This window comes from Anomalospiza imberbis, chromosome 3, assembly GCF_031753505.1.
Source record: "Anomalospiza imberbis isolate Cuckoo-Finch-1a 21T00152 chromosome 3, ASM3175350v1, whole genome shotgun sequence".
In the NCBI taxonomy this organism is placed as follows: Eukaryota; Metazoa; Chordata; class Aves; order Passeriformes; family Viduidae; genus Anomalospiza; species Anomalospiza imberbis.
Window position 1 is genome coordinate 66,288,901 of NC_089683.1, and position 23,278 is coordinate 66,312,178.

At 41.5% G+C, this 23,278-nt stretch overlaps 1 protein-coding gene across 1 annotated transcript in view; it reads right to left on the reverse strand.

Annotated features, from left to right (window-relative positions):
• Positions 1 to 6,858, reverse strand: part of SHPRH (SNF2 histone linker PHD RING helicase) — a 51,601-nt gene extending 44,743 nt beyond the window's left edge. Inside the window, exons 1-3 of the mRNA XM_068184880.1 lie at positions 6,754 to 6,858; positions 3,690 to 4,359; positions 3,168 to 3,297 (exon numbers count right to left, since the gene is read on the reverse strand). Coding sequence (XP_068040981.1) covers positions 3,168 to 3,297; positions 3,690 to 4,328 — 769 coding nt within the window. The 5' untranslated portion in view covers positions 4,329 to 4,359; positions 6,754 to 6,858. The remainder of the gene's footprint in view (positions 1 to 3,167; positions 3,298 to 3,689; positions 4,360 to 6,753) is intronic.
• Between the last annotated feature and the right edge of the window lie 16,420 nt (positions 6,859 to 23,278).

A 23,278-nucleotide genomic window follows, 5' to 3' on the forward strand; every position in this document is an offset into this window, starting at 1 on the left:
GTGAGGTTACTGTATTCAATTTTGGGTCCCCCACTACAAGAAAGACATGGAAGTGCTGGAGCATATCCAGGGCAGAGCAATAAAGCTGGTACCAGATCTGGAACACAACTGTTATGAGGAGCAATTGAGGGAGTTGGGGTTGTTTGGACAAGAAGTAGATGAGGGGGAGACCTTAGTCCTCTCTACAACTTCCTGAAATGAGGTCGTAGTGAGGTGGGGGTCAGTCTCTTCTCCCAAGTAACTGAACAAGAAGAAATTGTCTCAAGTTGAACCAGGGGAGGGTTAGATATAGTAACAGGGAAAAATTTCTTCCCATAAAGGGTTGTCAAGCATAAGAACAGGCTGCCCAGGGAAATGTTTGAGTCACCATCACTGGAAATATTTAAGAGACTCGTAAATGTGGCACTTAGGGACATGGTTGAGTGATTGACTTGGCAGCGCTGGTTAAAACTTAAATGATTCAATGATTCCATATTGAATATTTTATCACTTTTTTTTCTGATTACTTAATGCACCTATGCTATGCTTGCCATAACACAGATGAACTTCCTGCCATGATGTCTCTAAAATATCTAGAAGGATATTAACAGAATTAACTGAGTACAGTGAGGAAAAATATATTAAAATTAAATGTAGCAGTAGAGAGGTCATACCCCTTATTTGTGTAAATCCATGTGCACAACCCTGTCAGCATGAGAATTTGCTCATCAGTGGGGGGAACAAGAAGCGTCATCTTGGAATGTTATTATATAGGTTTCACTTTAGATGGATATTGGTAAGTGTTAAAATATATACCTAGGTGTAATTTTATAAAACCTCAACTAGTTCTGTTTAAAAACAGGTGGGATTTAAACAAAGTTGTTATAAACATTTAAGAGAAATGCACTAATCAGCACAGAATCAAGGCTATATTATTTTATGCTACATCATTAAGTTCGTGCTCAAAAAGTGTAAGGAAATGAAACTAATTTCACAGTGCATAATCACCTGGGGTCTCCCTTCATAAATATTTTTCATTTCTGTGACACGCTTTTTCTGAATTCTGAGCAGAGCATAATGTACACTATGGACTTACATAGTGGTTTAACAACCATGTTTTGTTCTCTAACACTTTCAGGATAATTCTTTACTATTGATTTGGTTTCACTAACACTGAACATTAAGCTGATGCATTTACTGAGCTATACACCTGCCTACTGAACTGTAACCCTGCTTGCAACAGTTAGCAAAGAGACCATAATTTTTTTCTTCTGTATTGTTTTCCATTCATCTATTGATTTTCTACTGAAACTCCATTGCCTAGTCTGCTTGCAAGCTTGCAGTTGTTCTTCATCTCTGTTATGCTGAATAATACATTTAAACATTGTTAATACCACTTCACCAATCACTCTTTCTTAAAGTGTTAGTAATACATTAAGCTGCACATGCCTTTGTAGGACTTGACAGGTGATTTTCAATCATTTATTTCTGCTCTCTGTGTCAGCTATTTTACTTTGTCACTTACACGGCATTCATTGGTGTGAAATCAAGCCTCTATTATTATTTTACAGCACATAAAAACATACATGCTGAAAAATGGTCTGAATCTTTACCAGCTGGCAACACAGCTCCTTTATGAACCTGAGCTGCTTGCACGGCTCCTGAAAAGTTAAGGCATGACAACCCAACTTCTCAGGACCACACTCTTGCCCCAGAAACTTTGAGGGGCACATCTTCCCTTTCAGAAAGTGCCTCTTCATCTGTAAGCTACACAGAATCGGGTAGTCCCTATAAACACATCCTTTAGTGTACTGAAGACGAATGCCCAGGTTCCAGCAGAAAATTAGTTTGGACCTTAAAGTAAGTCACCAATCATTTTCTTCACAATCTCTTTCCCCAACTCTTCCACAATGAGAAGATATGCACAGAAGAAAACTGTGCTTTCTGTTATAGCATTATTTTTATTTCAGCACTCTATCATATGCCTTAGACATCTCAAGTCTGTGAATTCTCTGGCAACTATTCTTCTTCTAATGCATTTATGATAATGTATTTCTCCTAATGAATTTAAAACCACTACTATTCATTTCTAGACCTTAAACTATTTATTCTTCAGACCTCTTCTTGGATCTAATTTGTCATGCTTTCAAACCTGAACTGGCATATTTGTGTCAGTCAGACTTCAGTTTTGGAAGGATGATTTCTTATGTGCAGTATGTTCCCCACTTAGTGAGTTATATTTGCCCATCCCTTGGTACATCTCAAGTTGTTCCTCAACACTTGCAGGTTTGTTCTTTGCAGCAGGTAAGGATGTTCAGATTTTATTCTGTTAGCTCTTCCTTTTAGCTTCTCTTTAGCTCAAGTTGCCTGATTTTTATACAACTCTGCCTTTTCTAATTAAGTGCAGTCCTGTTTGGTGTGGGTGCTAGGCTTTGGCCACATGAACACAAACTTTGTATACTACAGTCACTGAATCAGTCTTCAGTCCAAATTTTGAATCAACTCAGGAATGAGACAAAGGCTGATTGGGTTGTTTGTTTGGTTTTTCCACAAGTTTCCTAAGACATCACAACATAAAGCCATTGTTTAATCACTCTATAAATCTGTATTACTAGTAAGTGTAATCTGGCAAATATACCTTTAATTCTAAAATTATAGGAAGGCCCATGTTTCTCAATCTTTCTCAATCTCAATGGTATATTCTCAAAACTGTCATAAAGCTGAGTTTTGTAGTATTTCACACTGTAACTGCTTTACAATATAAACCAAACAGAAATCTATTTCTGCAGTTGTACGATAGGCCCCAACCTGGGAACAAGTCTTCCAAACGTAATTCCTGGTTCTTTTACACTGTTCCTGTATAATTCAGAGAAGATACTGTAGATCTATTCAAACTATCCCCACAAACCAGTGAAAAATGCATTTACTTCCAAAAAAGTAAGAACTCAAAACATCTCTATGCTTCACAGTATTTGTAAAGAAGAATTATCACCTCTAATTTCAGCACAAATGAATTAGCATATGATTAATGGCCAGATAATAGTATTGGGTGAATTACCTGATAACACTGCCTGGAAAAGAAAAGTTGCTCTAGATGGCAAGAATAACTACTATTTTCCCTTACATTTACAACTACTACACAAGACAAAACTGTTTCTGTTCATCAACAATTAAGTTTATTGCAATACCTGGAATTAAAAAACTGTAGAACTTTTCCATGAGTTTTTGAATCATCTGATTAGCTTTTTTGGGTCTTCCACCTCCATCACTGAGAAATTCTGGTTTACTTAGCCCAGCTTCAAGAAGGTAAATTCCCACCTGTGAAAAGGTTATATAGTTAACAATTTAATTAACTCTTAAATTGACAAGAATATTATAATCAGAGGAGCACGAAAATAATAGCAGTGGTTTGGAAATCAGCAGGTACAGACAGATATAATGAATCTACTAAAAACACCATGTAGAGGAAATACAGCTAAAAGCTTCTGTGATTCCTTCAGGTAATACATTGCTAATGGTGAAAAATAAAAATATATTTATAGGAAAAAACACACTGAAAACATTACAAAGCACATAGAAAGTGTACATTTTCATCACTTTATAAATACAGAGCAGCTGCCAGACTTTGTTGTTCAGATGTTTTAATGTTATATTTCAAAAAAAAAAAAAAAGAACTTTCAAAATGCAAAACAAGTATAATGAATGTATACCTTTAAAGCCTGAGCCTCCCCAGGTCTTTGATAAAGTCCAATTATCTTTTTCTTTTGCAACCATCTCAAACCTTCCAATATTTCACCACTTAAAGTTGCTTCCACCAGAATACGTTGTTCATAAGCGCCTAGGTATTCTTTTGTTTCATTACTGTACTCTTCTTCACTTCTTTCATGAACACAGACCTGTAGCTCATCATCAGAGTCTCCTCTCATTAAAGTAAAGCTCCTGTCATGGAATTCATCAGTTAGAATTTGCTCAGAAGGCAGACGAAGAGCAAATTCCCCCAACAAAGCCTTCCAGGACCTATCTGCACGATATGGCAAGACTATAATATTTAGCTGTACAGACACAGGAGTCAAGATGGAATAAGAGTCTTCTTCATCATTAACTGTCAAAAACTTAAGAGATTTTGAGCCACTGCCTTCTTTCTGTACAAGACCTTCATCAGTGCTATCATCGTTTATAACAATGAAGGATGCAGAAGTGCTTGGAACTGGAATATGGTCCTCGTTAGTTACTTCATCATCTAATGCCACCATCTCATTTCTTCGGTCTTCATGCATATTCCAGCAGAGCTTTTTCTTCTTCTCCTCATCCACTTTGGATGGAGGTGCACGTTTCCGACGACTGCTCATGTTGCTGTTTTCTCAACAGTGCTTTCAGTCTCTGCAAGGTGAAGTAAATCAGTCAACAACAGGCATTACAATATCAAATGGCCGCACTAGAATTTCACTGTGCAAAATTCTGGGACACAAATATATGCACTATGCACTCAAACTGTTCAGAAGTATTAGCTTTAGAGGGCCTTCTATTCCTGTGCCATCACACAAAGCTGGACATGAAGCATGGTCTGGTACTAGACCGTACAAGTTTGCCAGACAGCTACAGACAAAGATCAACAAGACTGCTTCATTTCAGAGCTGTTACTCAGAACGTTGTGGAACAGATATAAACCAAGAAGCAGGAGAATCCACCAAAGATGGGGGTGGAGGAAGCCAGCAAAAAAACCAAAACAAACCTCTGCAAACAAAAGCGCAGAAGTACAGGAGATCTGGGGGTGGGAGTGGGGTAAATACACATAAAATTCCTCTTTCTTTTCAAAGCCTACATAGCGCTGAAACTTAAACTTGACATAGGGCTAGTCCGAAGCTGCCACTACATAAAATACGGTTTAGAGCCCAATCTATCAAGTTCTGTCCTCCAAACTCGCCAATGAACTTGCTACTAGTATTGAATAATTCTCCCAGGAAACTGTGCATCCTGGGCCCTGGATATACAAACTCCTTGCAGCAGACCCCTTAGTTAGCTATTGTACATTTCAGGGGGACCAATCAGCAAACTAAATGTAGAGTCTTATTGATATTGACTAACTGCAAACCTACGTCAAGACGGACATCCAACTCTTTAACTGAACCTGGGCACAGAACAGACTTTGCGGATAAAATACAAGAAAATAAAGTACAACTGCTAAATGGTATAAAAGAAGAAGCAAATTATAGAATATTCGATCCATCTAGGAAACTAATAACTACATAGCCAAAACCACATGCTCATAATTAAATACTCAAGCAAGTAGGAACTTTCTTCAATAAAAGATTTTTACAGGGAGCCTGAACACAGCAATAGAACTGTGACTTCATATTACACTTTGTCAGTATAGATATTTGTGTCAACTCAGCTTGTGCATACAACTTTTAAAGGAACATAGAAAGAGAAGAGGAAAATATTCCAAGCTACTAAATCCAGTATACCATGTCCTAATGCTAAAGGGGCTTATGCTGGAACAGAACAGAATTCCTGTTACTGAATAATTTTGTAAGGGTCTTGGAAAAAACACAAAAAACATAACAAAAGAACACTAACTGATAATTAATGAAAGCTGGATATTATAGAATATACAAGTCTTCCTGTGTTTGAAACTCAAACACAGAATCAATTAGGTTGGAAAAGACCGCTGAGATCATGAGTCCAACCTGTGACTGAACACCGCCCTGCCAACTAGACCACAGCACTCAGTGCCACATCTAATCTTGCCTTAAACATCTTCAGGGATAGTGGCTCCATTACCTCCCCGTGCAGCCCATTCCAACGCCTAATCACCCTTTCTGTAAAGAAATTCTTCCAAAGCTTCAATCAAAACATTCCCCTGGCGCAGCTTAAGGCCATTTCTTCTCATTCTGTCACAGCTGTTCGGGAGAAGAGGTTGACTCCCACCTGGCTACAGCCTCCTTTCAGACAGTTGTAGAGAATGGCAGTCTGCCACAATTACACAACAGACTTCAGGGAAGGAAGGGCGAGTTTTTCAAAACACTGCTCATGCAAATGGAGCGATGCTGACAGCACTCGAAGCAAATCCCGACGGCGAGCACACACTGCACTTAACCCAGAGGCAGAAGGGTTCCTGCGGCATCCCGGCCTGCACGAGCACGCCAGCTTGGGCACAGCACTCTTGAGGAACAAGGGACAGGGAACCGCTCTGTGTGAGTGGGGTCTACCCACAGCTCCAGCGGCCAGAAGACGCCCGTGCCTACGAGGGGAAGCAGCAGCCGCACACGGGGCAGGGGAAGCGGCCGGGGCTGTGTGCAGAGGCAGCCCCGCGGACCGCGGCTCCAGCGCCGCACCGAGCGCTCGCCGACCGCGGGGCCAGGGCCGGGGCCTCCCGCACCGCCCTCCGCCGCAGGGACGCGGACAGCCGTCGCTGTGTCGAGCGAGGGAAGTGACTGGAAGCTCGGGAAGGCGAGCCCAGCAGCGGAATGCGATACCCGCGGCAGCCGGCACTGCACCACCGCGACGCCTGCCACCGGCGGGCTCTGCGCGGCTGCGGTGACCCACCGCCGCCCCCGGTCGCCGCGCGGCGGGCCCGCGGCACCCACCGCTGCCCGGGGCCACTCGCACAGGCCTCGAGCTGCCCGGCCCCGTCGCCGCCGCCCGCGGCACGGCCGCCGCGCAGCTAAGGACTAGCGAGGCGGGAGGAGCGGCCGCTCACGGCCGCAGCGGAGGACGGAGGGCAGCCCCGGGGGCGCAGGGTGAGGGGAGCGGGGCGTGGAGCCGCGGACGTACCGGAACGGTGACGCTGCTGCCCCGGCGGCCGCTGCTCCTCCCGGCTCGGGCGGGGCCCCCGCGCACCCGCGGCGGAGGGGGCGGGCCCGGGGGCGCGAGACCGCGCCGCCCCTGGCAGTGCCGGACGGCGCCCCCGGGCAGGGGGTGGAGGCGCAGGCAGGCACGGGTGGCAGCCAATGGGCTCCGGAAACCGTGGCATTTGCTCCGCCCCTCTTGACGTCACGGAACAGAGAGACGGGAAGGCCGGGGAGCGGCGCAGGCGCAGCTGGGTGCACCCCGGCCAGGGGGCGGGGCTAAAGCGGCCGTGCCCTCAATGGGGCGCGGCTGAGGGCGGGGCGAACGCGGCGTTGTGGCGTCACGCCGCTGGGCTGGCGCTGAGGGGTGGCGGCGTGGGAACCTGGTGGGACCCAGCGCGGGCAGGGGAAGCTGCGCCTGAACCGGGGGGAGAATTTGTGTGCAGGCGCCCGCGCACTGAACAGATTGTCCGGAGAGGCTGAGGAGTGTCCCTCGCTAGAGATACTCGAGAACCGTCTGCTCGCAGTCCCGTGCCGTGCGCTCCAGGATGATCCTGCCTGAGCCGGGGGTTGGATCAGATGGAGCCCTGTGGTCCCTTCCATCGTGACCCACTGTGTGATTTTGTGCGTGAAACACTCGGCAGAAGAGAGAGGACTGTTCAGGCATCTGGCAAGAGCGATTGAGAGAGCGAGTTTCTGGGCTGTTAGCACTGTGAAAAGGCAAAATCAGGCCAATTAATTTTTAACAACAAATACCACTTCAGTAAAAACTACGGAAGGAAGCTGGTGAAGTTGCTGAAGGGTCTGAAGCACAAGTCCTGGGAGGAGATGCTGAGAGAGCTGGGAGTGTTTAGCCTGGAGAAAAGGAGGCTCAGGGGGCATCTTATCACCTCTACAGCTCCCTGAAAGGAGCCTGTAGCCAGGTGGCGGTCAGCCTCCTCTGTCAGGCAACCAGCGATAACAGGAGAGGACATGGCCTCAAGCTGTGCCAGGGGAGGTTCAGGCTGGACATTAGGAGCGATTTCTTCACAGAAAGGGTGATCAAACATTGAAACGGACTGCTCACAAGAAGGTGGTGGAGTCACTGCTCCTGGAGGCATTCAGGAAAAGACTGGACATGGCACTTAGCGCTGTGGTATAGCTGACAAGGTATTCAGTCCAAGGTTGGACTCTATGATCTCAGAGGTCTTTTCCAACCTAAGTGATTCTGTGAAATGCACAGATTGACAATTGGAGACAGCAGTAAATACATAAATAGAGAGTCCGTTACAGCAGGAAGGTGGGGTTCTCCTTTATAGCAATTCTTTCAACCATTTTTTAGTACTAGTTTTTGCAGATTAATTCCTTACTTACCTGTGTTGATTTTCTGCCATTTTCAGCCTGTCTCAAAGGGTGGGTTCGGAAGGGCTGCTCAAAACCATGGTGTGCAGTATCTTTGGAATGTTTGCCCTTACGCCAACCTTATGTGGTTTGGCTGATTTAATTCATAATGTTTAATTTCACATTCCTAGATTAAAATTAGCTTAAAAAGCATCACTTGGTCCTATGTTACAACAGCAAATTGCTGCAGAACAGAGATGAAAGGGAAGACACAATCACATAGAATCATTCAGGTTGAAGAAGACCTCTGAGATCAAGTCCAGCCTCTGACTGATCACCTTGTCAACTAGATCATGGCACTAAGTGCCACATCCAGTCTTTCCTTTAAACACCTCCAGTGTTTAAAGTACAGTGACTCCACCACCTTCTTGTGAGCAGTCCATTTCAATGTTTGATCACCCTTTCTGTGAAGAAATTGCTCCCAATGTCCAACCTGAACCTCCCCGGCACAGCTTGAGGCCATGTCCTCTCATCTTGTCGCTGGTTGCCAGGAGAAGAGGCTGACCTCCACCTGGCTAAAATCTCTTTTCATGGAGTTGTAGAGAGCAGTAGTATCCTCCCTGAGCCTCCTTTTCTTCAGTCTAAACACCCCTAACTCCCCCAGCTGCTCCTCATAAGACTTGTGCTCCAGACCCTTCCCCAGCTCCACTGCCCTTCTCCGGACATACTCCAGCACCTCAATGTCCTTTTTGAAGTGAGGGGCCCAAAACTGAACACAGAACTTAAGGTGTGGCCTCACACCTTAAGTACAGGGAGAGAATCACTTCCATGTTCCTGCTGGTCACACTCTTGCTGATACAGGATGCCTATTGATTCAGTCTGTGGGACAGTGAGCAGCTGAAGTGATGCACTTCACTAGGAATTCCCTGTTTCACTCCTACTACTGGTATGCATCCCTGTACATATGGATAGGTAGGGTAGGCAGCTACTTTTAAAGGCATGACATCCAGGTTTGTGTTGCAAGCTGTTAATATCAAATTTTCTCATTTTGAACTGTCTCTCTTGATGGTAGGAGTGAAGGCAGCCAGAGGACAACTTCCATCACATTTATGAGGTGAGGGGGGCATGCTGTGAGTCTGTGACAACATAGAGTCCCCCCACATGGGACCTCAAAGGTGTGACTCCTCATGTGAGTGTTTGGCACCTGCTGTTGATGACCTGATGCTGTGAGAAAGTCCCACAAGTGACTGTTGCTCACCCTCCTCCACTTGGTGAAGTTGGACTCCACCAGCTAAGGGAAACAGGAAAGAAAACACTTCCAGAACTCTTGTAGAAATAATGGACAATTCATGCCTCAGTGAGATCTGTTCACAGACTCATTTACAGGGCTGTTCATAGGGCCATGAACCTCTTAATGAATCTTGCTTGCCATTTAGTTAGCTCTTCTATTTTTATATTGTCCGTGTCTTCTATTAACGATTTCCTCTCCTGGACTGGGACTTTTGCTTTCTTTGGTAGTGATGATGGTCTTTAAAGATTTAGAATATAAAGCATTTGTGAAACAGAACTTAATTTTCTCATCTGTATGTCATGAAAACGAGTAAGCAAGGGAGTAATATTTTTGCTTTCAGAAGAGGGGGGAAAACACAATGGCCCCAAGAGGGTGCCTGCCTCCTACCAAGGGAAGGAGGCGATAACTCCGAACAGGGTAGCAGTCATGCTCTGGCCTTTCCCAGGTAGCCATTGTCTTGGCACTGCTCGAACCCCTCCTGGATTAAAGCTGAGAAGTCTCTTCCCAGCTCTCCCTGCCCACTTATTGTGTCAAGACTCAGTACCCCTAAGGACTTTTCAACACAAGGAGAAGAAAGTGACTCAGATTCAAAAATACCCTTAGGTAGAGGTGCAGTGAAACAACACTTTAATAAGTAACAATTTTATTTGAAGAAAAAAATCACATTTGTTAATGATGACACACAGCACAGTTGATAAACCTTGCAATATCATATGAGAAAGAGGATGGTGGGAGAAAAGTAGAGAGCGAAAAGAAAAAAGAGGGGGGAAGAGAAGAGAGCATCTGTCCTGCATCCAGCATACAGCAAGCTAATGGAGTACCAGGAGCACTAGTTCTGAAGCTCTTGAGTATACTCCGACACAGTCAGAGGCACAAAGAGCTGCCCTGCTTTGGGGAAGAAAGAGGAGCAGGCCTGTTGATTTGTCTGTGAGGTGGTTGTATTCTCAGCCTCTGTCATGAAGGATTTCAAACGCTAATTTTTACTTTTGGGAGAAGTAGAGGTGAGACCATGCTGCCATCATAAATGGGGGCAGGGGAGCCAATTTATATGTAAAAGTAACCGTTTATACGTAGAGGACCATAGAGAAGGATTACAAAGACTGTGGGTCTAATGAAAGGGCAGAGCAGAGCCATGACACCTTAGCAGCACTCCCTCTTCCACCTGACTGCAAGGATAAGGATGATCTCTCCCTCAGCACAGCATTCACACCTCTCATGGAAATCTCTTAGCTACATTTCTTGTGGCATATCTCATGGAACTTGACTGAGATCTTGCCTATTGTGGCTCCACAGGAGTGTTTGACGCATTTCTTAGGAGGATACAAAGGGGCCTCCACCCACTGTGTCCATCTTTTGTCTGAAGGAGTTTTGCTTTTCTGTCTAGCCACTTACAATCCTATCTTTTGAAATAACGGTTGAGAGCAGGTGGAAAAATCCCTGTTTCTATTCAGCAGCTAATGACTAAGGATCATAGGGATTAGCACCCAGTAATTCTTCTCCTGTTCTAAGAACTTCAGTGCATGAAAGAAGATAATTGCCATTTAATCTATCAAAATTAAATAGAGCAGTATAAAGAGAAGAGAATATGACATAAGACCATGTGATTTTTTTACCACACTTGAGAACATAGCCTCCCTTGCCTATGAATAAAAACTCCCCTATGCTTTCAGTAGCAACTCTTTAAGCCCAGAAAGAGTAAGCAAATAAAATCAGGAGATGTGCTACTTTGCAAAAGGTTTCTTTTTTGAGGGAGGCTGAAGAAAACAGCATGCTAGTTGTTGTGGTATTTTAAAGTCCTTTTTTAGTTGCAAAGGCAAGCAGAAATCTTATAAAGAAAACCAAAATTGTATGCCTCCAAATTGGTTCTGGCAGGAAATGTGAATGTTTGTAGCAAATGAATGAAACTGAGGGCAGATAGATTCTATTCCCTGCACTACAATGACTGTATGCTATGCTGTGCCTCAACAAACCCATGTGTTACTTGGGTGGTTAACTAGCAGGAGAAATTTATTCAGCTCCTTTGATAAAAATCACCATGTGACAGAAATGGCAAGATAGACCCCAGTGGAGGCATAATATTGTTCCAGTCTATTCCAGATTAATAAAATCGTGAGCAGTATTCTGTAGTCTGGTAGGAAATTATTTTCATAGGTTAAGCTCTACTCAACTTCCAGAGTGTTTGGTATATATAATAGAAAATAGCATAACTATCATTGTGGGACTTTCAAAGTATTATCATATCATTGCTACCATCCACAGTGCATAATGCTGCTTTGGACAAAAGAGTGGAGGATTTAAATATTTTTTGGAGAGCTACAAAGAGCAGAGTGTTATTGTGTGCCAGAAACCATCATGCAAGCCAGTAAGCTAAGAACCCAGCATGCGAGAAACACCATGGAATTGTGATGGCAAGCCTCCCCATTTTCACTTCTTCAGGGCTTCCACTCTTTACTGTTTCCTCAAAACAGAGAAGTTCAACATATCTCTTGTGTCCTTCTGCCTCTTAGTATAGCATCTCCTGGGGGAATCTACCTGCACTCCACAGAATAGCACATTGCAGGCCATCTGTCTCAGCTCACGTGTATGCACAATTCTTGTACACCCGTGTCCATCTGCCACTCAGCTGAGCTACGTGCTGGTTTTGTGAAAACCAGGTGATACACCTGACCTCACGAATGACAGCAGCAGCTGATCTGTCACTGGTGGGAGTTAAGCCCATCTCCCTTTTTCGAAGAGAAAAGGACAGTTAAAAAGACTATCTAAATATAGAGCAGAAAAAAAAAATAACCATGTCATTGCATCTAGGACATCATCTAGAGTTACTATGTAGGATTTAGAATCCAGTTTTTGGAGTTATTTAAATATATACCTAAATAAGGTGTTTTCAATGCTTTATTATTCCTTTTATAATATTTTTTTAATGTAACAAAAATGAATAAAGGAAAAGTCTGAAGTTCCTAAGAATAAGCAAACTGTCTAATAAAACTGGAATTAAATAAATAAAATGTTTACAATAAAGTCAGTAAAAGCATTTGGAAATTTAGGCTCAAAATATAGATGTTTGTAATATAGTACAGGGCATATTGGTTTGAAAGAGATCTGAAGGATGCTCACAACAAAGAGATATTTCGGACATTATCTATTAGAGATATATTTCTTGGCAGGGAAAAATGCTGATTTTCACACTCTAGCAAGAGAAGATTTGAATTCATAACTTGCTCTGTAATATAAAAACACGCAAACCAAAGCTGCTTGCAAAATTCTTACATATGTTTTATACTATGGAAAAAAGGCAAATAAAATCGAATTTTAAAGAGAAATTAAAACTATTTAGTCCAGAAGTCTTCTGGAACTATTTTTTTTTGGCCTCTTTCCTCATAAAGAAGTGATAAACAGTCTTGGTAGTTTCTGTTAAAGAAAATATGAACTTTATCAGGGTTGTTATTTCTTTGATTTATCAACTTAGAAGTATAGAAAGATCTGCAGTTCTCAAGCCAGAACTCAATGTATTTATTTAACACCAATGAAAATCCACAGATGCCTCCACAGATGTTTTCTTTGAGTTTAACAAGGTCTGATGTTAAAATAAGTACATAAAGATTGATGCGGCTTCATTGCAGAGGGTTAATAATCGTTCTCTTCAGAGGAGCATTATATTAAATTATCTGTCCAAAATTCATCTTTGAGCCCGCTTGGGTGATTAGCTGAGTCAGAAAAAGCAGTAGGTTTCAGAGGGGGCAGGCTGTGCACCACCCAGCATTTGCTCTGGCTTTGGGCTGCAGGAGCAGGCAGTGCTGACTGACAGACTGCACAGGGCATGGAAGAGCCCAGGAGATGCCCCAAAGCTATCAGCAAACTGCCCAGTGCTTCGGGGGAGCTACACCTTACCTGGATGTTGTTAGTGCCAGGCAGCATTTCTGGTTGGAGACAAAGGGATATTTCCCTCTGCAGTATTCCAGGGAGGTGGATACGATGCAACACTGAGCCACAGGGGAATTACAGAGAGGCAGATCTCAGCTGGACGGCAGAACTGGCTGCTTTCTGCTGCTACTGGCACCTGGTCCCTTATAACTATTCCCTGAAAGATGCAATAAATCTGGAACAGGAGAGGCCCAAGTGTGGTGGTACTACGTCGATGCTGCTGTTCAGGGAGAAATGTTAAGACAGCAGAAGCCTTTAGACCCCCTGTCATGTGGGTGCCTGGAGCAAATCTGTAGTAGAAAGGCACCTGAATCATCCCTGAGCAGATATTTCACTTTGGCCTAAACTCACTAAGGCAACAACCTTAACTAATGAGAAATGTTTTATTTTGATGTTTTCTCTGGATATAAATGTCATTATATTTCTAAATATGTGTACACCAAGGTTTATTAATCAAACTATATTTTTGATATATATCAAAAATATAACAATTAGAAATGCAAAATTTAGCAGTGAGCAATAAGAAGTTTGTCTGGGACTCCAAATGTGTATTTTAGTTTGTTTTCTTACATAGTACCACAGGGAGCCCAGCCTAATGAAGGCTGATGGAATGGCCCATATAAATTACCAGCTCTGGTTTGTGGTTTATCACCAGCACAAGTGATGCAAGCAATTGAAGTATTTTGGTATTTCTATACATATTTGCCACTTCAAATTGCAGAAACTTGTAATCAAATTTTAATATTATTCTTTAGTCTCCAGTAACTGTAGATATTTTGTTGTTATTACTCTCTACTTTGACTTTCCCTATCCAGGGAAACCCAGATGTATGGATTTTGTTCTAGCAGTAAAACAACAAAAAATAATTCTGTGTCTACTGTGCTCTCACTAGGGTAGACGCACAACCTGTGACGTAGCTCTACAGATCCAAAGTTTGTACACAAATGTCAATAATAAACCATGCTTCAATCCAATCACCTTCCTACTTTCAGTGCTCTGAGGGATTTTCTATTTGACTGGTTTTGTTCCAAGGCATTGTCCTACATGGTGCCCCATCTGTGTACCATAGGACTGTTCATGCCTCCTAGCTGGGCTTGGTAGCATCCACATTCTCTGACTGGGGAAATGAGTCAGCAGAAATTACTGTGCATCACTGAGCACAGTCTCATGGAAAAAAAAAAACACCTTGTCTCACAAGGAAACAATGAAATATTACATCTCATGACCCTGCTTGAGTAAAAATAAACCTTTTTAATTGAGGAGGTAATTGGAAGCTATTGAGAGATGAGAGAACGGGCTTTTATTTGAAAAATGATTGTGAGAGAAAGTAATGAGGTCAGAACAAAATAAATGTTTTCCCTTTTTTCCAAAAAAGTATTACTTTTCATTAACTATGGTTTGTTTCTCTAGGCAATAGGAACATAATACAAAATTTTTGCAAAAATATTCTCCTGGGATGTCTATGGACCTGCAGATGTTCCTAGCTGATGAAATCCTGGGTCTGGAGCACAGATGGAAAGTGATAAATGATTAAGATGTTATAGGATATAAATAACAATACTCCAATGTTGTGTGTAGAGATATCAGCAAAACAAGGAATGCTTATCTGCTGGCTTGGTAAGCATCTTGTTTATGGCTGATCAATTTTGCAACAGTTCTGGCTCCTGCCCAAAGCACAAGTTGGTATGTTGCTGCCAGCCCAGAGTGACCATTCCTGGTCATCCCTGCTGGGCTGGGGAGATGGGATGGGTCCTGGCTGCCAGGCTCTGCCCTGACAGACACTTGCTGAGGTCTCCCACTACCACCATCTCCCTGGGAGCCCTACAATATATGATCCACACAGAGAGCAATGAGGGTGCCAAGGCCAAGAGTGGCTTTTCCTTTCACTCATACTTGGAAACCACATTTGTCAGGAAGCCTTCCAGAAAAGATTAACCTGGTGTGAAATACCCACATTATCCAGTTTTAACCCAAGTGATTAGAAGTATGGCAGTGCCGTGTGCTGCTGCTGATGGGATCCTAGAAAGGAGAGGAGTCAGCTGAGCTCCCTGCACTTGCTGCTGCCCTGGGATTGGTCCTGCTCTGGGCATGGATCAGGGCATTGTTGAGGAGTGTGATGTCAGAAGACCTGAAGACACATCTCTAGTAGTGCAGAAAGGTTAGGTTATTTGCAGAGAACCAGCCACTCACCATTATTTATGACCCTGGATGCCAAAAGTAACCCTGGATGGCAAGTTTTGTTCTGCTTTTCTACCTTGGTAACTCCAGAAGAATTATTGCAGCTGCTGGTCTTGTTTCAAAATTTTTGCTCCTTGCTCTCAAGCCAAAAACCCAGCATCATTTGAGAAGGGAAACAGGTAGCACCTACACCAAGTAAATCCTCACAGATCTTTTGTTTCAGCTCCTTGTGACTTGAGAGCTTGCGCAGTTTGGCCTGATTGGACGCAGCCAAAATTTTTCTTTGGGTTGGGTTTGCCTGATGAAAGTTTGGTGTGGTTTGATGTTTTGGTGCCATCTTTCCCAGGCAATATGCCCCTTCTATGTCTGCTTCTGCACAGGCAAGGTTGTTTCCTGAGAAGCCAAGCTGATTCCCATATATGCCTTGCATTTCTGAGGGGTTCTGGCGACGTTAGTGTTGTTCAGAGCAAGAAAACTTCAATTTGATCTTTAGGATACATATAAAGTGAAGTAACATAAGAACAACCTGCTTCCAAGAAGTCTTTATTGTTTGTCCTTCAGCTGCAGATACTTTCCTATCTTACAGGCCTGAACTATTATATGCTAAACAAATGGATTTATTCTGAATAGCTGAATTCCAATACACAGTTACCATAATTATTGTAGGTGTTGTATGCTTCTGTCTACAGAGTAAGAACTGCATCTAATCAAAATTATTCCATAAACTGTGTAAAGGTTTGATACTCTTTACCAGCACTGAAAGTAGATTGCCTTCAAAGCAAAGGTTTCTGAATACATTATCTACACTATGAAATTAAAAATAGCATCCAACTGAATAACATCTTCTTCTCATCCACATTTCATGTCTTGAACCAAGGTAGTTAAATTGGAAAAAGAGATAACGCAGTTTAATCTCAGCATTCTAAAAAGTACAATTTACAACTGTGAAATTTTAAGAAACTTTTTAACACTCCTAAGAGATCTTCCACACTCTCACACGTAACCTGGAGATTCAAGGAGCTACTGTGAGCTCTGGTCTTGCAGCATCAGATCTTCTTTTGGCACCTAATGGGCCAGGATTTCTGGTTTTTCAGCTGTGAGGGTTTTGAACTAGAAAGTATATGTAGAGGTGGAAGGCACAGCTGAAAACAGGTGTGGTCTTCACATCACAGAATAGTACTTGCTCTGAATTTTTACTGGGTAGACTTATTTTTGTTTTAGTTTTACTGAAATCTTTAATTTTACTATCTTAGAAATGAGCAAACAAAACTAAAAACTGAGTACATAACCAAAGCTGAAGGCAGTCTTCTCACCACATATCCCTGGATTCCTCTCCTTACCCTCCTCCTCAATTTCTAAAAAGAAAAATGAGGGCAAAAACTTAAAAGCTATGCTAAATGAGGGTAGAGTTAAGCATATGTCCAAATATTCTTTGAGATTAAGTCCTATACATTTGTCTTCAGTCTATGTACATGTAGTCTCAAAATGAAAGCACACAAAGACTTTTCATGTGGGTTTGGGCTAAACAATCAAATTTTAGGATGACTTAGAAAAATTGATTGAAAATGTGTTATTTGAGTGGTGAATATTACATTGTCTGGTAAAGGAGAGCAAGAAGAAAGAGTGATGTACAGATTTTTATCCCCTGTTGACAGTGGTTGGAATTTAGAGAAAAATAAAAGCCAGCTAAAGAAAAGATAAACTAAGTGCAGGTACCATTTAGAAATCAGAAACACAGTAGGAATTGAGATGCAGCAGAAGCTGCAGCACAAGTTAGTTGAATTTAAATAAAGACATGGAAATCAATAGCTGTCTATTACTGTAGTGACAGCAGCTGCCAAATTGGTTGAGCTGGTTTGGGTTAATTTATTGGGGACTTATGGTTTGCAGCTAAATAAAAAGTGTAGTGGTGATGAAAGGAGTCTTTTTAGAAGCTGTTGCTAAGAAAAGAGGAAACAAAACCAAGCATATGCTATGAAAACAAGCACATACTATATTTATTGAGAAAATAGCCTCTAGAATAAAAATAAAGACTATCCATGAAATTAGTATGTGCTTTCACAACAGACTTGTACAGAAAACTTGAAAACCACAAAGACACACTGTTTACATAGAATCATCCTGTATATGTGGACATTCTCTAAACAATGCAACTAACTTCTATTTAGACATTTTCTCTTTAGTGAGTTCTGTGATTTATTGAAGCAAAGGTGGATTACCTATGACTATTATTTACAGTATGGCAATGCAGCTACTCAGCCTTGTATTGTTTCTGTCCCTTCATCTGCTCATTGCTAAACAAATTTTGAGAATCACCTTGTGAGTTACAATTAATAATCTACATGATTTACATGTAAATCTACATGATTTACATATATGAGAGGAATAGGGGTTTTGTGAGGACCCCACTTTTCTACACAAACCTAGTAATCATGCATGTCTCATTATCCTGCCTAATGATTGCTCTGTCCTCCACCCCTGAAAGTCATCTCTCAGGAGGACTCTGTTGTACCTCCCCAGGACAGAGATACCCCGTTCTGCAGCTGGCCCAGAGCTGTGCTGCCTGGGCACCTGCTTGCAACTGCTGGTTATTTCATAGAATCATAGTATGGTTTGGGTTGGAAAGGACCTTAAGCACCTTCTAGTTCCAAGCCCCCTGCCCTAGGCCGGGACATCTTCCATTAGACCAGCTTGTTCAAAGCCCCATTCAACTTAGTCTTAAACATTTCCTGGGATGGGGCATCCACAGCTTCTCTGGACAACCTATATCTGTGCCTCACTTCCCTCAGAGTGAAGAATTTTACCTCTCTCCCAGTGTGGGTATTTATGTTGGTCTACTTCTTGTTGACTACTGACATTCAAAAATTTGGACAGATGTATTTACCTTTGAGACCTTTCCAAATTTCAGTGAATTTTTTCCTCAGTCGCATACTGAATATTTTTTGCTATTTTGTCAGGAAGGGCTGTGGAGGCAATAGGCACAGTTAACATGCTGGCTGTATTTCCTTAGACAAAGAGGATAAAAGTGTTCTTTAATTGAGTGAGGCTCTTCTCTTTGAGTTTTCTTCACTGCTCCAGGCCTTCCTTTTTGATCATTTTCAATTCAGCCCCATGGCTACAAAGAGTAAGATTTTTTTTAAGAAACTAATGGTTTTAGGTGCATTTTTAATGTCCAGTTCAAAGTATATGAGAGGGTCTGGTATTTCAGAACATTGTTGCTTCAATGTTTATAGAAAATCAGAATCTGTTAATGCCTTGTAAGCATGCTTTTCTCAGGTAGAGCTAAAAAAAAATTAAAAGTGGTTAAGGAGGATGATCAGGAGAGCAAATATCCAAGTATGATGTTTGGAGCTCTATGATCTAATCCATGAACAAAATGTGAGCCATTAATCATAAGCGGACGAGAGATATAAATTAAATGTTGCCTACTTTGAGAAAGGATGACAAAAAGCAACTAGCTGATGGAAATTCAAGATAAAAAGCATCTGAATGTACTCACTGAGGACAGGCATTCATAGTCAATGCATTCAAGCGGCTGGATCGGCTGGACTTCAGCCATTTTATCACCCATGGTTGTGTTACACTCGATGTTTGTTTTCCTGACTTAATAAATGAAATTTTTATGATAAATCCAATGTTAGGTCAAATAGAGCTGCATCGGTAGACAAGACTGAGAACGTCTGATTCTGGAGGAGACAGGATGCTGGGATTTGAAGCTCCCCAACCAGTCATAGCAACAAGCTGAGGAGCCAGGCAACCCAGTGAGAATCAAGGTCTTGACATCCCTGGAGTGGCAGGTGACCTGTGAGACAGTGCAGCCACTTCACCAGAAGGAAGTCACAGAGAAAAGCAATTAATGTGTCATCAAAGCCACAGCAGCATACTGTCAGGGAAATGAGGGGAAAAGAGAGCTACAACAATGAATCTAATAGATCCTGAAGTAATGAAATGCTTCCAGAAATGCACTGCTTGCTTGGAAAGTGAAAATGATAAAGTCTGTGCAATTTCTGTTATCAAGGCAACTCCTTATGATGACTATAAATAAGTATTTAAAGAAAGATATGTCATCTGATACTGTTCTTTTCTTTTTATTATAGCACAGAAGATGTCAGAAAATGTGTAAGCACTTAATGAGAATTATTTTTTATAATACTGTGAACTATCTTCTCATTTTGTAGATGCTTTCCTGCATCAACATTTTGAACAAATGTATCAAGTAATTTGCAAATAGTTGGGGGAGTGTAGTTTGTACACCATATCCTCATTCTATTTCTGGGTATTAGATTCTTGTTGTGTATGTCTTGCTTTAAGCAATATATATGTATATATATATATTACAAATAAATACAGTATTACTTGGTATTTTATGAGAAAACTCATAAGATGAAGACAATTTAATAGGGAAAGCAAAAGCCATTCACAGAAGCAAAGCAAAATAAGGAATGAATTCCTTGCTTCCCATGGGCAAATAGGTGTCCAGCCATCCCCAGGAAAGCAGAGCTCCATCCCTTGTAACAGTCACTTGGGAAGAAAAACACCATTGCTCCAAATACCCCTTCCTTCCTCCCTCTTCCTCTGGCTCTATGTGCTGAGTACAATTGCATGGTTTGAATTATCCCTTTGGTCAGTTGGGGTAGGCTGTCCCAGCTGTGTTCCCTCCAAAATCCTTGTGCACCCCCAGTGTTCTTGCTGGTGGAGTGGGGTGAGAGGCAGAAAAGGCCTCGACTCTGTGTGAGCACTGCTCAGCAGTAACAAAGACATCTCTGTATTACCTCTGTGTTATCTCTGCATTGTTTCCAGCACAAATCCAAACCACAGCCCCGCACCAGCTACTGAGAAGAAAATTAACTCTATCCCAGCCAAAGCCAGCACAGATTTGTTATTTTATTGAGTTACTATATAATGATGTACTATTCTGTGACATTACCAACATATAGAAAAGTAATGAAAATAATGATTGTGAAACTAGAACAATAGGCTGGAAGTTCCCCTAGTTGACATCTCTGAGTTCATTTACAACCAGGTATAGCAAGAAAAAAATGAATAAAGCTGACAGTCTTCTGGCAGTGATTTTAAGGCATCCTTTCCATCCATCCTGAACAATTGCAAATGCATAAGGAGGTGCAGTGTAGAAAATGAGATCATTTCAGTTAAAGGTCACCACAAAATCCTACTAATCTTTAAGGTATTCCATTCCTCCTTATTTTTATTTGCTATTGCAGACTTCAAATATAGGTATTTAGGGAAGCTGATAAAGTATCCTCTATACAGTGTTACATAAAAAGTGACAGACTGCAAATGGAAAAAATAACATCCAGAAGTATTCAACATGTTAATTTGGGGTTTTTTTCCTTTTCTTTTTTAAATTTTTTTTTATTCACTGGAAAGGTTCTTTAAAATATGTCAGGTATTTGTCACACATTGTTTACTTGCTAAACTGGTATTTGTAAAACTTCCTCTGATTCCTTAGTCATGTGTAAAAGAGTCTCATTTTTAAAAGACTGCTAGCCTTCTCTGATATTTGTGATTTTTAATATTTTTTTCTTCTTTTTGTTTTACAAAATGTCTATAAGGGTTCTGTGTGGAGAAATGCAGGACACAACAGTCAGTAAACACAGAGCTGTTTTCTTCAGTGCTTACTGTAGTCATGGGGAAAATTTCAGAAATTACTGGCTGCGTGCAGTTTCTCTCAGAGCAGTGCAGAGATGTGTTGCTACATTGTACATTTGGAATAAACTTTCGATCTCCACAAGTTGCTGGTGCCGTTTGTAGCTGCAATCTGTAGCATAAGGTCTTTCTTACCCTCAGCTGCAGCCTGCAAGCTGAGATGGCAGGAGAGAGCAGGAACACCTTTCCCTCATCCACACAGCAAGGACTTCCTTTCCATATGTAGGTGTTACCAGTTTTCACTGGTACCAGACTGAATTCCTGCAGATGGCTTTACAAGGAGCTGTCCTTGAAAATCACTGGAAAATTTGGCTAGCTGATGCTTCAGCTTCTATATTTCCCACTGAGTACCAAATCTGTCTCCATAAGGGATGGTGACTTCTTGTTAAATTCCTTGTCCTGTTAGTTACAATCTAATTAAGTAGACCTGCCTCGTTAATTTGTATTAAATCCCGTATATCCAAGGTACTGTCTCTCCTTTCACACTTATGTAAGTCCCTATCTGGTGAGTTCAGCCAGAATGATTCAGACTGACATTTCCAAATTAAATTAGAAGTCTGTGCATTTTAAATGGACAGTCTGATGCTCACGATTTGGCCTGATGTAGCGTAAGCTTGTTGGAATGTGAGTCCCAGCAGAAATTTATCAATTTACTCATGTTGTTTTTCAGGGGATAATTTCAGGGAAATCAGGGGATTTTAGGGCAAGGGAGTTTAATCAAAATTAATCGAAATGGATAGAATTGATGCAAGTGGATGTTGTAAATATTGTGGAGCATTTTGGCCTAGGGGGCACCCTAAGTACATTTTTGCAGATAGAAAATAAATACAGGAATGATTTTAAACATTATCCAGGACTGAACAGTCATGTTGTTTAGCAAAGAAGACATTCAGCTGACTTCTTATTCACTATTGGGGAGCATCCCCATTGCCATGAGACCAAAATTTGTCATTGGGTTTCACAAGAGCGGATGCCCAGGAAACTTTCAAGATTTGAGACATGTACCCTCTCTGTAAGGAATGGACACCAGCTACCTTTGACTGTTGCATGCCACTGCTTGGAGGGCACAGGTTTGTGGCAAGGGAACCATTTGTGCGGTGACTTTCTGCAGAGGAGAGATCAGGCCCTTTGTTTTCTGAACCACGTTCTTCCAGTCTCTCTCCTTAGCAGCGGGCATGAAGCACTTCTGCTGGAACTTTTTTAATACTGAGTTATAAAAGCAATTAGTTACTTATTTTTAAATGTAAAAAATAATTACTCTTAGCTTATTAACAGCTTTGCTAGCCAGAGATGAAAACTGCTGAATGTCTGAATAAATCTGCTCTATTTATCACTTCATGGAGTCTATAATCCTCAGAGAGTGTAAAAAATTTACAAGACATCCCTGAATACTGAATTTTGCCTTGATTTAGATCTCACATTTATTTGAAATACATCTGAAATCATAACCAGGCAGACACTTTCTTCCTGAGAAAGCCCCAGCAGAGGAACTTTTTTAAAGGATGTAAAATCACCTAAATCCCTAAAATATGTTGACAATAGTGTGACTTGAGACAGCGGTCAAAAGGGTGTTAGATGACTACCAATGCTAGCTTTCAAATTTCTGGGAATCCTTGGGATCACGAGGTGTCTATTCCTGTCCAAAAAAACCCCAAAAAAAAACGGTCACAGGTTTTTGTAGAAGCTATTGTGAGTTTCTAAGTATCTCAGAAGTGAGTCCTAAATTTCATGAGTTAATCCTATTTAATTTTAATGGATCTACTAGTACAAGGAACAGCTGAGCAATCAGACCTTTACAAAGCTTCATATATACAGACATTGATCCATTTATGTTAATTTCTTAGCTGTTGCAGCAAATAAGCATAAGCAATCAAAACTTAAAAATGCTGTTGCTTTATTTCTTATAGATAGGGCATCTTGAAAGCCTAAATACAAGAAAGGAGGTGAAAATAATGCTATAGCTGGCACATGTTTTAAACAAACACCAATGAGAAATGTTTACTTTGCTAAGAGAAAAGGAGAAAATTCAAAAAATATTGAATATATTAGTAAGATTAAATCCCTGTTTTATCTGAACAAACCTGCTAGATGATGATTCCAAATCTTTGGTCACAAGAAAACAATTCATTATCTA